Genomic DNA, 15,592 nt, shown 5'->3' with positions numbered 1-15,592 from the left:
TCAGCCCCTTTGGGACATCCCCACTAGCCTCTCCTCTAATTCTGCCCCTGCTAGAGAGGTTCCTGGTGCTCACAGTGCCCCTGTTGCTTACCTGTCCATAATGGACATCAGTATAAATTTTGTTCTCAAAGTGCAGAGGTGTCTTCCAGGTGAGTCTGCGTAAACTCACAGTCACCAACGCATCCTCCAGCAAATAATCATGAAGATATTCCTCTGTTCTCATCGGCCTCACCATTTTACCTATATATTTATGCAGAGAGAGGGTCGTTACTCTTGGTGCTGAGACAGTGAGCTGAGCTCCACAACCTGGGAAAGGAGTCTTCCTGCACTCCTCTGTTCCACCCTGCCTGTAACAACTCCCAGCATCAAAGGGATGCAGACCCCACACAGAAATACACCACTTTAAGGAACAAGCAGCACAGCCCCTGAGAAGGCACAATCCCTAACCTTAGTACAGAGGTTAACTCCTGAAGAAAAACCTCCCCAGAGCCAGAAAGGGCAGGGATATATTTGAAAAAGTAGCTGTGATTCTCCCTGTTGGAGAAATTGCTTTAAGAAAGAAGGTAGAGCTAGTCTCTCTTTACTTGCCATTATTGTTGTTGGCACTCCTGATAGCAAAAAGAGCAAATTCCTGCATCTCTTCCGGCTCGCCTGCCCCCAACTGCTCACAGATCTCCTGCATGATCTCCTTGACCACCTGCATCGAGGAAAAAAGCAGGTAAGTACCATGGCCAGGCAAGCCCAGTTCAGCCCCAGAACAGTCAGACATGCTGGGCCTGGTGGAAAGCAGCAGTACAGCTCTGGCCACTGCAGAGGGAAACGGGCTGGGTGAAGCATCCCAGCACCGCACAGTCTCCACAGAGATGGGCTACTACAGGGATTCTTAGGAAGGGCATGGGAAACCATCACAGAACTGAGGGAAGTGTAGGACAGGTCCAAAGGTTGACAGTTAAGCAAATTCTGTGGTATTGCTCCAAGTCCAGATCAATGGAGAAATGCAAAGCAGAAAACTCACCGTGAATGTCCTGATTCGGGCAACGTATTCCACTCCTCCAGGCATCGATATCTCCAGCCGGCGGGTACTACGTCCTTTCTGCAAAGGACAGTCTTTAGGCAGCAAGACACACAGGATCCCATCTGCCCCACAACCCTTTCTCTCTCTTCGCTCCTCAGCTCATCCTCTCACTACTTGCCCGCAGTACTTGACTCTTCCCCGCCCATATCCCTGTCTATGGGGCATTTCACTTCCCATTTCCCTTACGGACACATGCCTGATGTCCTTTCTTGGAAGAGTAACTGTTCTTGCTTCCCACTTCTTCCATATGTAATAAGGCTTCACATGGAACCTCCTGCCAAGCCTCTACCCTCCCTCTCTTCCCAACATCCCAACTCCTCTGCCCGTCAGTACCAGCAATGCCTCTAACTCCACCGGGAAAGGAAGGTGGCGACGACCCCCATACATGAAATTTTTCCGCAGGTTGCTCTGACAGATCTTGGCTACATCTGTAGGAAAAGAAAAAATGCTGAGCCAAGCAGATGACTAGGCGTTGTCTCCTACAGTTTTGGGTCTTCCTGGCTGTGTTGTTTAACCTCGTGCCAACATGAGGAGAGGAAAGAGACCCCTACTCTGCCAGGAAACGTCCAAATCATGAGGAGCCAGCCCCAGACAGTGCCTAGGGCAACAGGAGTACACATGAATGCCCAGACAGAACTAGAACCCTCTTTTCTGAGAGGATTCAAACCCAAATACTTCACAGCTGATGACTGCTGAAGACCACAGCCTGACTTTCCCCCAAGATCTAGCCACCAAAATGGGCTTAAGTCACAGGGCCTAGCTAAGTGTCAGGGAGAGAGACAATTCCACTTTTCTTGGGTGAAAATGCAATGGAAAATAACCTCTGCAAACAGAAAGACTACTGATACAAAGCAGACTTTCACCTACAAGTTCAGCTCCCTCAGTATCCCGCTCATTTCTCCTCCCTGACAAGATAAGGAAGATTTCCTAATTGGACCACATTCCCACCTAGATCCTGCCTCCTTTCCTTGACTACTGGGCCTTTGTAAAAAGAGGGCAGACATTTATTCTACAGGACACAGAAACAGCCATACCATGGTGAGTGCTGGATGGATCACTGCTAGCTTGCTGCAGGAACTTGGTGGCGTAGGGCATCAGGACTTTGGAAGGGAGGAAGTACCCGGTGAGCAGGTTTAGGAGCAGCCAACCACGCAGCACACCCTCCCTGTGGGACAGAAAGAACTGTGGGCACCTTGGAACAAGGCAATTCCTGTTCCATCCAGCTCACAGTGACCCTCTGCCCTTCTGACCACCTACAGGAGGTGCCAGTGAACAGACAGTGGTGGGGACACAGCTGGGGACAGTACACCATGAAGGGGCAGCCTCTGTTCCAGCCCTGCCATCCACACAGCGAGGCAGACAGCTCCCCTCCAGCCAGGCACACACAGGAGCTGACTGCTGGTACTTACTCTTTGTGGTTGAAAGTGACCTGTTTGATGACCTGGCAATAAACTTCATCGTGCAAATTCTCCTTCTCCTTGCACAGCTGCATTCAGAGAGAAGGGAGCATCAGAGAGGTGAAGAGAGCATCAGAGAGGCTCCAGGTCATCTCTGTGCCCCTTCTCTTCCAGCTCCTGAGCTTTGCCAAAAAATTGCAGACTCCCAATGTGACTTAAAGCTTGGGCACGACAACCTCTGGTCTGTAGTGCTATATAGGCTCCAGGAAGCAGGCAGGTTGTGCTCTCATCCAGAAAGTGAAGCCCAGGGAAAGCTTCTACATGCACTGACACCCACAAACCCCCGCCCATATTTTTAAATCATCCTCTCTGTTTCAGCTCCTTTCCTCACACAGGGCATTGTATTATGGCTCTCCCCCTTTCCTACAAGGTCTTGGCCCCTTATTCCCACTGGCACTTGCCCAGAGGAAGGTCACAAACCTGAAGGATTTCAAGAACGCACTGAATGTCATTCTGGTTCTTGAGTTTTGGCTGATCTCCCATGAACCGCATCAGAGCTGCAAAGCAAAGGACAGTACTTAGGTCTATGCAGAGGTGATCCTGCCATGCGGCAGGCAGTAGACTAGACAATGTCCTGAAGGCCTTTCTGCTCCACAGGCTTTAGTAGGCATGCACTGGACAAGTGTTCTGGGTGTGGCATCAACCCAGGCAGTGTGTGTTCTTGAACACTTTGCAAAAGGCAAAGTGCATTTTGCTGGATGCCTTCAGCAAGGACAAAGGTGGCTGTTAACAGCAGAAGCCTGTAAGGAGCTCTTTCCTCTGTTTTCCCTCTCTGGTGCCCACGTGTGGCCAACCAAGAGCATCTCAATCAACCGTGCCCCATTCTGTCCTAAGGAATACTTACTTAGGAAGTTTTTCGTAGCAAGTTCGTTCAGTTCAATATCAGAGTACTGGAGCAAGGATGCCTGGATTGGGACCTGCAGGGCCCAAACACAAGGGTGAGCTGGGGAGGCAGATCAGCACAGAGCTGTGCTGCAGGCTTCGCAGAAGACAACAGCTCCTAATATCTTGAAGGCAGCACTGAGGAATAGGGGTGACCTATATTTTTGCATTGACTGGAGCCAAAAATCTGCCCTCTGCTCTTTGCCATGTGGGGACAAAGCTAGCGGTGATGCTGGAGCAGGGATTCTGGCTGTAACCACAGGGCAAAACTGGGCTCACCTTGGTGTGGTGGACGAGGTCAGCTATACTCTTATTTTCAGCAGGCGTCCCCTTCGATCCCAACCTAGCCAGAGGAGAAGGAATATAAACCAATCCACGAAACATCCCCCAGAAATGGCTTGGTGTGGGTCAGGCTACACAGGTCTTGTGCATGCCTGCTCAGGAAGGAACAACAGCCTACTCACATGGACTGAGCCTCTCGGAAGTGGGCTGCGGCAAAATCCATCATGGTGTAATGATCACCAGCAGGGACTGACATGAGGCTGCTGCTATCTGATATCAGGCTGGGAACAGAGCCCTGCAGGGACAGACACCAGACTCACCCTGAAAGGTCTGCTGAGGAACTACAGCGTGCATTCTCCTTGTCTGCAAGACCTAGAAATGTCTCATCTATGTGTGGTGCTTCTGCTACCATTATGATAGTATTTGAGTGCTTCTATCTCCAAGGATTAAGCAGTTATCTTCTTCCCCCTAACTCTGGAGGTCAGACACTAAACCAGGGCCATGGACTTATCCTGGCAGGTCCCAGAGAACACAGCCATATCCCCTAGCAGTTCCCCAAAGACAACTCACCTCCCTGCTAGTGTTCCTGCCCTCCGAAGCTTTCATGCTCTTCCGCAGCCCTCCAGCTCTGTCCATGCTGGTGCTGAGGTAATCAGGGGCTGCAGCCAACTGTACCAGGTTGGTGGGGAAAATACCAGAGCGGCCACCAGTGGAGCCAAACTGCCAGCCTGAAGAAATAGGGGAGAGGAGGAGTCAGGAACCATGGCAGCTACAAAGAGAAACAAGCAGCGAGGCACCCATCTGACAAAGGAGAGCATCAGTCTCTGACCAGGCCTTCCTGCATCCTGAGTTAACATACCCTATAACTGTGGCAAAATGAACAATGTGGGTCACAGTCAGAGAACTGGAGAGCTGAAGGCTGGCAAGGCCAGCCCTTAACAGACTGCTTTCCTCTGGTTTACTCAACAGCACCATGTAGGGCTTCTGGGCACCATGGGTCCAGTGGGCCCTTAAACACAGTCCCACCTTTCCTGTTGATCCCAATAAACTCCCTCACCTGGCTCCAGGTCTTGCATGGGCAGGAGCTGGATGAGGTCACCCTTCTTGAAGCTAAGGAGGCTCTTATCATCCGTGACATAGCTGCGCAGAGCAATGACATAGTTGGTGTCCTGGGAAAAAAGCAATGGGGAGGTCAAATCTTGTCCCCAAAACATGAGAGACCCAGAACATGTCACCCCATGGACCCTGTCAGGCTCATGTAGGAAAATGCTTCAGTTCTGTGCTGCAGTACAGCCACTCCCTCACCTGTCTCAGCTCCTGGATGAAGGTTTCCACCATGGCCTTGATGCATGGAGCTTTCCGAGAGTGCAGAAAAAGCTGTTCTGTCTTCAGAGAGAACTCCAGGGCACTGCTGCCCTTCAGCTCCACTGACAGCACATCTGCAAAGCTGAGAAAACAGCCAGCATGCTCAGACTGCTTCTGCCAGAGCTATGGGGTGCAGAGCACAGGGATGGGAGTTCTGCAACTTGACATCACAACTTGACATCCTGCAACTACCACCCATGTTCTTCTGCTGACCTGTAGCTGCAAAGGATCTTCAGGTGCTCAGGAGTATAGCCAGATGCTTTCACTACTTTCAGCAGCCGCAGGCCGCGGTGAGAAACACCCAGGATCTGGACATCACTTCCATTTTCACCCTGCAAGAGAAGTGCAGCAGAGTGCAACAAAGGCTCCTTCCCATGTGGACAGGATGCAGGAGAGGAAGATGCTAACACATGCACCACGAAGGAGGCCCTGGGCTAACAGAAGTGTCAAACCCAGCAACATTTTCACAATAGTTTGGAAAACAGAGACTTCAATAAAGGAGACAGAGGAGCAGGACTCTGAGGATGCAGAAAGGCAAATGGGAGAACTAGGGGGACAGGAACACCACTGGCAGCAGCCAAGCAAATAGCCTAGACAGAGAAATGGTTAGGAAGGACATCAGAATGATGCAAATATGTAAGCAAGGAATAAGAGGAGAAAGGTACAGAAAGCACAGAAGACTGAGTGATGTGTGGCCAGGTAAGGGAGAGAAAGCCAGGACAGAAAGATCCCAGGTGAACCAGAGCTACACAACTACAGTAAACGTAGGGTATGTTGAGAAGATTAATACTCACGTGAACTGGGAAAAGGCGGGAGAAATAGTTAGCCCAGTTATCCCGAGCAGCCAGTACAATCCTCTTCTTTATCCCATCCTCCTGAATGGACTGGACATCATTGCCAACTCGAAATTCCGCTAGCAGGGATACAAAGCAGATACTTTCTCAGCAAGACAAACATGGCAAAGTCTCCCCCTGCCCAGGGAGATTTATTGCCACCATTCCCACTCAGTGATTACAGAGCAGCCATTAGCATGCAGAGGCGAAAGGATACCACAATGGGAAGAACCAAAATAACTTGCACATGCCAGTGTGCTACTAGGTTTTTCTCCTCCTCTCCATTAAGCTCCTGTCAAAGAAGAGAGCTGGATTTTGAGACAACTCAAAATCCAATACTTAGGCTTCAGTTTCCTCTCCCCACAAGGCATGTATCGTAATTAAGTTTTTCTGGCTCAGGGAAATTTCAGAACCATGTTCTGGCCATTTGGAACAGGCAACCATGGCACTACACACAGCAAACACAAATATGTTTTTTTGCTGCAAGTGACAATTCTCCTCAGCCCTAAAGTCCTGACTGAAAGGCCATGGAGGTTTGTTTCTTGTTTGAAACTAAATGCTGGGATGGGCACAAGGAGGAGGGGAGGATGGGGATGTTAATTACACAGCAGGTCTTTCATCTTGCGCTTCTCCTCTCTGGAGATCCGAAGGCAGGAGTTAGAGAAGGTGTCACGCATGATCTGCAGAAGGAAACAGAGAGGCTTCCATGGAAAGGCTGAGTGTGTTGAGGCTGTTAAAAAATGAGTTCAAGAGAAGAAAGAGCAGGGGCTTGACTAGATGAACCTGGAGAAGGGACTGAGATCTCTAGGGGCGCAGAAGTGAAGGCAGTTTATGCAATGTAATTATGGAGTACTTTGTCTCCAAGGTGAGATAGAGCAGCCCCTGAGTCATACATCAGTACATACCTGTTCACACAACAAGTTCAGACAATAAGGGTGACTGAAGTTTTCTTTGGGGTAAAACACCTGCAAGAGGAGGATAAATACAAAACTGAGATTACGTATGTTTACAGATGTTGCACAAGTTGTTGCATCCCTTCCCAGGGATGTTGTATAATCCATGTGTCCTACTGCCAGAGAGGAGTGAATCAACCTCCAAGTCTAGGCAGGGATGAGAGATGGCAAATAGGAACAAAAGAACCAAATGTGAACAGGAGCGAAGGATCAAAAATAAAGTGGTGAGACCATGGGATAAGCTTTGGACAGTTTGGTGCACTTGATTCTAAACACATTTGTACTATTTACACAGAAAAGCACCAGGTAACAACGTATTTATTTGTAGATCTCTCACTGCTTTACAGGGGAAGGGAAGGACAGATAGGAAAACTGAGGTGCATGAGTCAGCAAGGCAGAGTAGGACCTGGATTCCTTGACTATCAGATGGGCAAGTAACTCCCTTCTCCTGTGTCGTATGATGCCCTCTCTGAACTGCTTTAGTGTTGTTACGTCACACTGGTTGCAAGTGACAAAAAGCAATTTTAACCTAACGTGGGACCACTTCTCTTCCCCTACAGCCAGCCCTCAGCTAATCAGCTGTACCTCTTTGCGCAGAAAGATTTTCCAGGCAGGGTTGGCATAGGAAAAGCTGACACTGGCAGTTAATTTATACAGCTGGGTCTTGATACCATCATCTTCTATTGAAGAGCCTGGGTGAGAAGAAAGAGCAGTGAAGATGGGCTTTGGTGATTACAGGGTCACCTGTCAGAGACTTACCAAGAGAAAGCGTACAGTACCATGTGCCTGACTGAAGATTATTACAAGCAACCCTCCTTAAGGACAGTGATCAGCTAACATGAATGCACGCACAGAAGTCATCATGTGATAGCATGTATATTTACTGTATTAGCCACAAAATTCAGTGCTTATAATAAAAACACTCCAGAAACAGGGAGCACACAGTGTCCCAGGCAAACTAGTGCCCCTGTTCTTAAGCTCAAAGACACAGTTTCACTCTATGTCATTATAAAAAGGCTATTAAAAGGATTCAAAAGGACATAAAAGCTCTTTCCTGAGCTTGTGGACTGCAAGTTTCTAGCACAATGCATCCAGTACTTGCACTGGATTTTCTCTCTGCAGGAGATCTATTAAAGATAGGCTCAGTTGGTAGGCAACCATTCAAAGGTATTGCTCTACGAGGTAGGAATGTCTTCATTTACGCAGTCACAACTTTTGAAACTTCAGAGTTAACAGACAACCAGAAATACAAAATATCCCACAGTTCAGCTGTTTCTATATCCCTATTCAAAGGAACGTAGGGAATTTTCAGGCTAATCCAGTTACCAAGATTTGCTTTCACAGAACTTCCTAAAGATCCATCTTTTAAAACAAAGAGGGCGGGAACACGAGGAAATTCTTTTATAACAGGGAAGCTACTGTGGGATGGAGTCCTACGGTAATGTGCTTGGGCAGACTGTTTTTGCACATTATAAAATGTGATGCTGATGAGTGTTTTAGATAGCTTGAAACACATTGGTACATGCATCCAAAACAGTTGCCAAAGTATTACATGAATTACTGCTCCAGGCTCCCACTGAAACTCAGAGGCCAAACCTAGGGCTGAATAACACTTCCAAACTACTGCTGGAAAGAATTAGTTATGCCATTTTTCAAGTGGGCAGTATCCAAACAGCTTCCTTATGCATCCAGCGCCTCAGCTCTCCCGTTCTTCCACAAAGAACATTCCCTCATTCCTCAGCCTATCTTTAAGAACCCTCCAGAGGTTCTAGAATGTAAAACACCTGCCTTCCCATTCCTCCCTCGTCTAAAGTCCATCCACTGGATTGCAGCTTTAACAGGGTAGCTATGCTTCCAGTAGGTAATAAAACATGTTGTGGACTGGACCTTGACAGAGCTGTAGCCCAAAGGTCCTTTCTTTATTTAGCTCCATTTTTCAGAGGGACCCAGCCCTTCCTTCGTCATTTGCACCTGACATCCTGCACTGGAAAGAGAGAGCTGGGAAGCACCATGCTGAGTGCTGGGCCAGACTCAAACTGCAGTGACAGTCTGTCTGATTTCACACAGACTGCTTGGTCTTTGGCTAGCTGGCAAATGACAGATCATGTGCTGTGACTGTCCCAGGCTGCTAGGCTGAATCTGCCCCATTATCTTCCATCAAATCCCACTTGTGAGAAGTCAACACTCACCCTTTGCTGTGAATTCCTGTGAGTCTTGGTTCCCAGGCAGGAGAGATGTGGGCAAAGGTGGGGGAATAGGGGGAGAAAGAGGGGTCTGGGGATCTGGTGGGGTACTTGGTGGCTGGCTGAAGATGGACAGGAGAGGCAACTGTTTCTCCTTGATAGAGCTAGAAGCTGAACCTGGCTTGGGCTTGGGAGGTGGAGGTGGCCCTTTGGGACTCTTCTCTTGCGGTACAGGGGGAGGCTGCAAGACAGCAAAACCATTCGATACAGTCATTCTCTGCATCACTACACACTGACTGACGCGGCTGTTAGAAATAATACCCAGGGCAGCAGCCCAGCCCTGGGAGCAACATCTGTTTGAGCAGAAATACCAGAAGCTTTAAATCAGCACACGATCTACAAACAAATGAAGATTAAGCAAACCCAGGTGCAGAGAAACAAGTATTTGAGATTGGACCTTATAGTTGGGAAAAGGAGAAAAAGGCGTTAATAGGCCAAGACATCAAGAACTTGGGGCCAAATGTGAGGAACATGAATAGTTGTCTCTCAGGTGCTTGCTTCCAAATCAGTCCTAAACATTCCACAGCAGGACTTGCAGCAGCAGAGCCCTTTCTCCAGGACCTCAAGAGACTTTACAGTCTGCAACCCAGGAGATGCAACACTGTGATATGATTTCACAGCTATCTATTTACACTACAGGAAATCACCTGGCTGCTAGTGCACTATCAGATAGCTCCCAGCTGGGGATTGGATACACAGACCCTCTCTGCTGAAGTGACCAGAGAGAAAAGCACTCACTGATTTGGGAGAATTGGGATTCACCATCCCTAGCTTGGCCAGAGCCTCATCTTTGGGGTCATTCCTCTTCATAAATGGCTTGGACACTTTCCTGCAAGACAAAGGGGGAACAGAGGTGTTAGGGCTGCAGCAGGGCTGTGGCCACATATGGAGCCACGTAGCAGCGCTGGGATACAGTCCCCTTCATCTCTCTCCTGCCACGTGGGTGGCTCCCACCCTCTCACCTGACGGGCTCGATGGGCTGGGGCTCGGGGGCAGGCCTGCTCTGGTACATTTTGATGATGTTGCGGATCTCTCGGCTTGGTTCAGGTCGTGATGCAGGGCCCGAAGGTTTCACTACTGGTGGCTCCTTCTTTGGTTTTGGCGTCTGCTTTTTTGGCTTTGGCTCAGGAGGTGGCAAAGGGGGAGCAGGAGCTATTGGGAGTAACAGCTTTAAACACCAAGCCAATAAAAGCACAGGAGAAATCCTTTTATCTCATTTGATTCTCCCTCTCTTTCGCTCCTTGGCTGACAGGTATGGCCTTCCCCCACCCTGCTTTAGGATCCCACTTCCCAAAGCGCAGGCCCTTCTCGCTCCTCTGCTGTTGAGACTCCCAGGAGAGACAGATCTTTTCTTCTTCTGGCTACATCCTGAGCTGATGCTCATTCCTGGAGAGCTCTTGCTTATCAGTCTGCCCGGGTCTCCACTGCACGTCATCTTACCTGCCTCTGGTTTAGGGCTGGGCTTCTCCTCCGTATCCTTCTTCTCCTCCGTATTCTTCTTCTCCTCCTCTTCCTTCTCCTCGTGCTTTGGCTGAGGATTTGCTGGAGGGGTCCAGACTTTGGAAGGTGGCCTGACTTTCTTCACTAGGATCTTTTGCTCTCCTACATTGGAAGAGGGACCTGAGCTAGTTAAACTTAGCCAAAAATTAGCATTAATGGTACAGTTTCCACTCTTGCATCAGTCAGCATAAGCTGGTGCTTTCTAGAGGCAAAGGAGAGCATGGCAGTCAGAAGCCCAAAGATTTCTAGAAAGTTGGCAACACAACACCCCATGATCTTAACTGTAGCCAGTTGAGCAGGCATATACACTGTGTGCTACACAGAGTACCAGAACTCCTGAAGGGATTAGTTGGGTTCCATATAGAGAGACAAGAACCCAGCTGTTACACCAAGGAGGCTGCAGAACAAGGTGTTACAAATCAAACTCCCAAAGTGGTCAACACTCACCCATCTTCTGAAAATATGCTCGCTTCTGCTGGAAAGTTTCACGAGGATTGTCATCATCTTCACTGTCAGAGTACTGGTCTTCTGCGTAGTCATCAACCTGCAGACAGTTCACAATATGGTCAGTTAGTACTAGCCAGCAAATACCTCTGTTGTGCCTTTGAATTCAGAGATGATCTTCTGTGGGTGGGTTTGGACTCTGATCCAGAACTTCTCCCAGTCTCAGAGTGTTCTAAGAGATCAGTCTCTGACCAAAGGAATCATCAACCCAGTCCAGAGAAAGAGGAGTATGTTATAGGTCCAAGACAGCTTGCTGAGACAAAGAATTCAGAGCCATGAAGTTTCCTATACACCATGAAATTCAGATCAGCTGGGAATAAATTGGCAACACCGCAGCCAAACCGCAGACCTTAATGTCACCATTTTTGACCCTGTGTCTTAAAGACTGAGCAAGTGAAGCTTGAAATGCCTGCGTCATAAGTAAATACAGCTCTCAGCCCTCCTCTCTGTCAAGCCATTGCCGGACTTGAAGGGAAGTACAACAAATGCAAAGCATGACATTCAAACTCAATTCACAACCACTGTTTGTTTCTCATACCACTTCTGCCTGAGCTGGTGGTTCTGGAGCCTTTGGTGCTGGTGGTGGTGGTGTAGCACTCTGGCTGCTGGGAGGTGACTTGGGTTTGGGGAGAGTGGCTGGGGCCTGGGCTCGTGGTGGACTTGAGGCTCTTGGCCTCGAGCTCTCATAAGACTGTTGCCGCCGCTGCTGTTGCTGCTGCTGCTGCTGCTGCTGTTGCTGAGAAAGGGTCATGGCTTGAAGGGTCATCTGCTGGGCCTGGAAGAAGGAATTTTTTTACTCACCCTATGGTGTCTCAGTGTCCTCATGTACACAAACAGGCAAAAAGGGTTATTTCCAGGTTTGCAGTCTTATTTAACCCTGACTTTATATACCTAACCTCAGCACATAAGCTCAGAGCATTACAGAGCAGGCCTAAGGCAGAAGGGGAGCATGGTAGGCTCCTCACAGCACATACCCCCGTGCATTCTCCTTTCCCCATTCTGGGACCTCTCCAACCAGTCCCTTCTACTCACCATGAGCATGGCTTGTTGGTTGATAAAGGCTTGCTGTTGTGCTGCTAACTGATTGGGATCTACAGCTGGCATCACAGGCTGGGGCATAACCATGGCTGTAGAAGACACATACAACACCCTCAGGCGATCATTCCCCACGCTGCCTGAGCAGCAGCCCAGAGCTGAGAGCTCACTGTGCATTCAGCCTGATATTCTGATGCACAGGCTCCGTTAGGATGCCCACCCTTTCATCCCCTTTCCCTGTACAGTTACTGAAGCTCTGAGTTATTACCTGGCATAGGTGCAATCCCACCTGCCCCTGGCATCATGGGCATGGCAGCTGGCATCCCCATCATCGAAGGCATGGGCTGGTAAGCTGGTGTTTGCATCATTCCAGGGAAGCCTAGAGGCAAAAGGCCACATGTACAGGACTTTCAGGGAATCATAGATCAGGAAGCCCTGATCAGTCCCACAGAACACGTCACATAGGCTGCGTACTTCTGGTTCTCTTGGCATGCACCAACCACAGGGACATGCAAATGCTTTCTCTCTTTATACACAGCAGGATACACCACAAAAGTCAGGTGAACAGAGGAAACCAAAGAGAAATGTGTGGCCTGCTAGACTTAGCAGGATGCAGACCCTGCTACTGCAGTTTTGCTTAGGACACCACGTTCTTCCTGACTACATTATGCCTGTGTATGATTACAGAGAAGGGTTTCTCTTGAAGGATGGGCAAAAATCTCTGGGACTGCCAAATCCATGTGGGCCTCTTTGCAGCAAGTAGCTGCCAAGTATGCAGAGCTCCTGAAACCATCCCAAAGCCTCAGCTATCACTGAGATAGTGTCTCATTAAAGGGGACTTATCAGAGAGTCAAACATTTGCCTGTTTCAGAGCCCTGACAAGGACTTTCACTGAGACAGTTTCACAAAATTGAATGTATTTAATAAGGTGACAGACATGGCAGATTTGCAATTGCCACTGACAAACACACTTACTGCAACAGCACTAATATACAATAACAGTGTGTCCTGGTTTCAGTTAGCACAGAATTAATTTTCTTCCTAGTAGCTGGTGGAATGCTGTGTTTTGGCTTAGGATGAGAAGAGTGCTGATAACACCCCGATGCTTTAATTGTTGCAGAGCAGTGCTTATACTAAGCCAAGGACATCTCAGCCTTTTGCTCTGTCCTGCCAACGGGCAGGCTGGGGGTGCAGTAAGAGCTGGGAGGGGACAGACCCAGGACAGGTGACCCAAACTAGCCAAAGGGGTATTCCATACCATCTGACGTCATGCTAAACAATATATAGGGGTGGCTAGCTGGGGGGAGGGGGCCGGACTGCTCGGGGTTAGGCTGGGCATCGGTCAGCGAGTGGTGAGCAATTGCATTGTGCATCACTTGTTTGTACATACTATTATTACTTTCCTATTATCACCATTGTATTATTATTGTTATTATTTTATTATTATTTTGTTATTATTATTTTCCTGTCTTATTAAACTGTCTTTATCTCAACTCACGGGCTTCACTTTCCATTTCTCTCCCCCGTCCCAGAGAGGGAGGGGGGAGGGTGAGCGAACGGCTGCGTGGTGTTTAGCTGCCAGCCGGGTTAAACCACGACACAGTGCTAATAAAACGCTGTCCCAAGTATTCCTTGCCAAAGGGTGAAGAGCTTACCAAGAAAGCATCCCTGTATTGGTGGAGAAGGAGCACAGCCCACTAACTGCCTCCTTCCAGGTTTCCAACTCCTTCTTACCCTCCTCTCCACCCTCTGCTCTTTTTTCCTCTGTTTTTTTTTTCTCTTAACACTAACTTTTAATACTAACTCCTAATACTCTTTTATATGCTGACCTTATCTGTTCCTCCCCGAGGTGACGTTTTGCATGATTTTGGTGAAGAGTCAAGTACTACAATCCAGGTTGGTGCTTATCAGTGACAATAACAAGTCTGACTGTTCACCACAGATAGCCTGGGATCCCCACCCTGCTGAGAATAGCCAAGTCTTGGGCTCCGTACAGATAAAGAAAAGTAAGGAAACCAAACACACAAACCAGAACCTCTACAGAGTTCAGACTTACTAACCCATGGAATAGCTAGAGATGATGGGAAATTCTGAAAAGAAGCAATTTAAAAAAATCAAAATGAAAACCCTTCCTTTGAAAAAGGCAGCAACTATTTTGGGAAAGCACAAGGTGAACAGTAAGTGAATACACAACTTATGAGTGCTGTACACTAGGGAGGAGATGGCCTGGGTCAGAAGCAAGCTATCTACTGCCTTGACCCCTAGACCAACTTGGGGGAGAAATTAAAAGCAGAACAAAGGTGATAACTTTACCTAGCACCTTCCCCAAAGCATCTGCCTCCCAGCACCTGGGAACAAGCGCAACTTCTGATGACTTAGGCTAGTCAAATGCTCTTTGTGAATCAGCTGAGCCCAGAAAGCAATTAGCATTTGAGGGGCTCCTTGGCTTTTGCTCATTGAAGCTTATGAACCATTGCAGGTGTTTTCAGCTGTCTACATCCCCTTACAGACCTGTAGAAGGAAACATTCCTCTCTGTGTGGGTCCAATCTTCCCACCTCCCTTCATGCGTCCAGTCAGACTCTCCCTGTTCTCCAAATCCTGCGTCAAGAAAAAACAGCTTTATCTGAGCTCAGGCAGATGGACTTCACAGTGGGAGGGCCATCCAAAGGCATATCTGAGCAAAAGCAGAGTTAATAGACAGGGGTACACTTGAAGGAGTCACAGGGAGAGAAGAGCTGCAAAGAAGAAATCAGGGGGAACATCAGTGGACTTACTGGAACTCTGGGGCCTTGATGCAGTACAGTGCTGAAGAGATCATCCACATAGTGATCCAAGCCTACGGGTTCCCCCTGGCCATCTCTGAATCTTGAATCTACAAGTGGAGAGGAGTCAGGTTATAAGGCAGGTAAGGAACATTCCCATCTCCGGACCCTATTAGACAGTCATATTTTGGAGCGGAGCCCTCCTTTGTTCTACATCAAGACGAGTCTCCCCTCTGCTCTGATTTCCTGGCTGGGGCATATCTTATCAGTGCTGTTCACAGTCCCGAGCAAGAGCTCACCTCGATGGGCATTGCTGAACTCTGGAGGCAGGCTTGGTGGTGGAAAGGTAGGGGCCTGGATACCTGGGGCAGGGGGAATCCTGTTGAAGGGAAAAAATAAGATAAGGAAAGCACAGCATGATGAGACAGAGATAGGCCACTGGATGATAGGGCCAGAAGCTTTGGGGCAGGAGGACAAGGTGACTCACGAATCCATGGCAGAGTTCAGGAAGAAGTTTCTGTCCCTTTCAGGTGTGATCGGGTATCCACCTGAAGACTGAGAGGTGCTGCTGGGGTTGCTGACATCTTCCATCTCTCCGATGAGGTCCAGCACAAAGTCACAGCCCAGCAAGTCCTGCCACATGTTGCCAGTAAACATGGAGACAGACCAGCCTCGAGACTTCTTATCACAGCCCCTGGTA

General features: G+C 48.6%; 1 protein-coding gene across 1 annotated transcript in view; it reads right to left on the bottom strand.

Moving 5' to 3' along the window:
• MYO15B (myosin XVB) overlaps positions 1-15,592 on the bottom strand; it is a 44,702-nt gene that overhangs the window by 3,817 nt on the left and 25,293 nt on the right. Inside the window, exons 31-61 of the mRNA XM_068655452.1 lie at positions 15,380-15,586; positions 15,192-15,271; positions 14,905-15,002; positions 14,641-14,728; positions 12,398-12,508; positions 12,127-12,221; positions 11,633-11,869; positions 11,038-11,134; positions 10,531-10,692; positions 10,053-10,242; positions 9,829-9,919; positions 9,037-9,271; positions 7,433-7,539; positions 6,800-6,859; positions 6,499-6,574; positions 5,856-5,974; positions 5,275-5,393; positions 5,002-5,143; positions 4,754-4,865; positions 4,267-4,424; positions 3,879-3,991; positions 3,694-3,757; positions 3,377-3,449; positions 2,953-3,029; positions 2,485-2,561; positions 2,110-2,240; positions 1,409-1,503; positions 1,016-1,093; positions 585-697; positions 480-534; positions 92-442 (exon numbers count right to left, since the gene is read on the bottom strand). Of these exons, the coding sequence (XP_068511553.1) occupies positions 92-442; positions 480-534; positions 585-697; positions 1,016-1,093; positions 1,409-1,503; positions 2,110-2,240; positions 2,485-2,561; positions 2,953-3,029; positions 3,377-3,449; positions 3,694-3,757; positions 3,879-3,991; positions 4,267-4,424; positions 4,754-4,865; positions 5,002-5,143; positions 5,275-5,393; positions 5,856-5,974; positions 6,499-6,574; positions 6,800-6,859; positions 7,433-7,539; positions 9,037-9,271; positions 9,829-9,919; positions 10,053-10,242; positions 10,531-10,692; positions 11,038-11,134; positions 11,633-11,869; positions 12,127-12,221; positions 12,398-12,508; positions 14,641-14,728; positions 14,905-15,002; positions 15,192-15,271; positions 15,380-15,586 (3,811 nt within the window). The remainder of the gene's footprint in view (positions 1-91; positions 443-479; positions 535-584; positions 698-1,015; positions 1,094-1,408; positions 1,504-2,109; positions 2,241-2,484; positions 2,562-2,952; positions 3,030-3,376; positions 3,450-3,693; positions 3,758-3,878; positions 3,992-4,266; positions 4,425-4,753; positions 4,866-5,001; positions 5,144-5,274; positions 5,394-5,855; positions 5,975-6,498; positions 6,575-6,799; positions 6,860-7,432; positions 7,540-9,036; positions 9,272-9,828; positions 9,920-10,052; positions 10,243-10,530; positions 10,693-11,037; positions 11,135-11,632; positions 11,870-12,126; positions 12,222-12,397; positions 12,509-14,640; positions 14,729-14,904; positions 15,003-15,191; positions 15,272-15,379; positions 15,587-15,592) is intronic.

This window comes from Anas acuta, chromosome 18 (assembly GCF_963932015.1).
Source record: "Anas acuta chromosome 18, bAnaAcu1.1, whole genome shotgun sequence".
In the NCBI taxonomy this organism is placed as follows: domain Eukaryota; kingdom Metazoa; phylum Chordata; class Aves; order Anseriformes; family Anatidae; genus Anas; species Anas acuta.
This window is presented reverse-complemented; position numbering and strand designations above follow the sequence as displayed.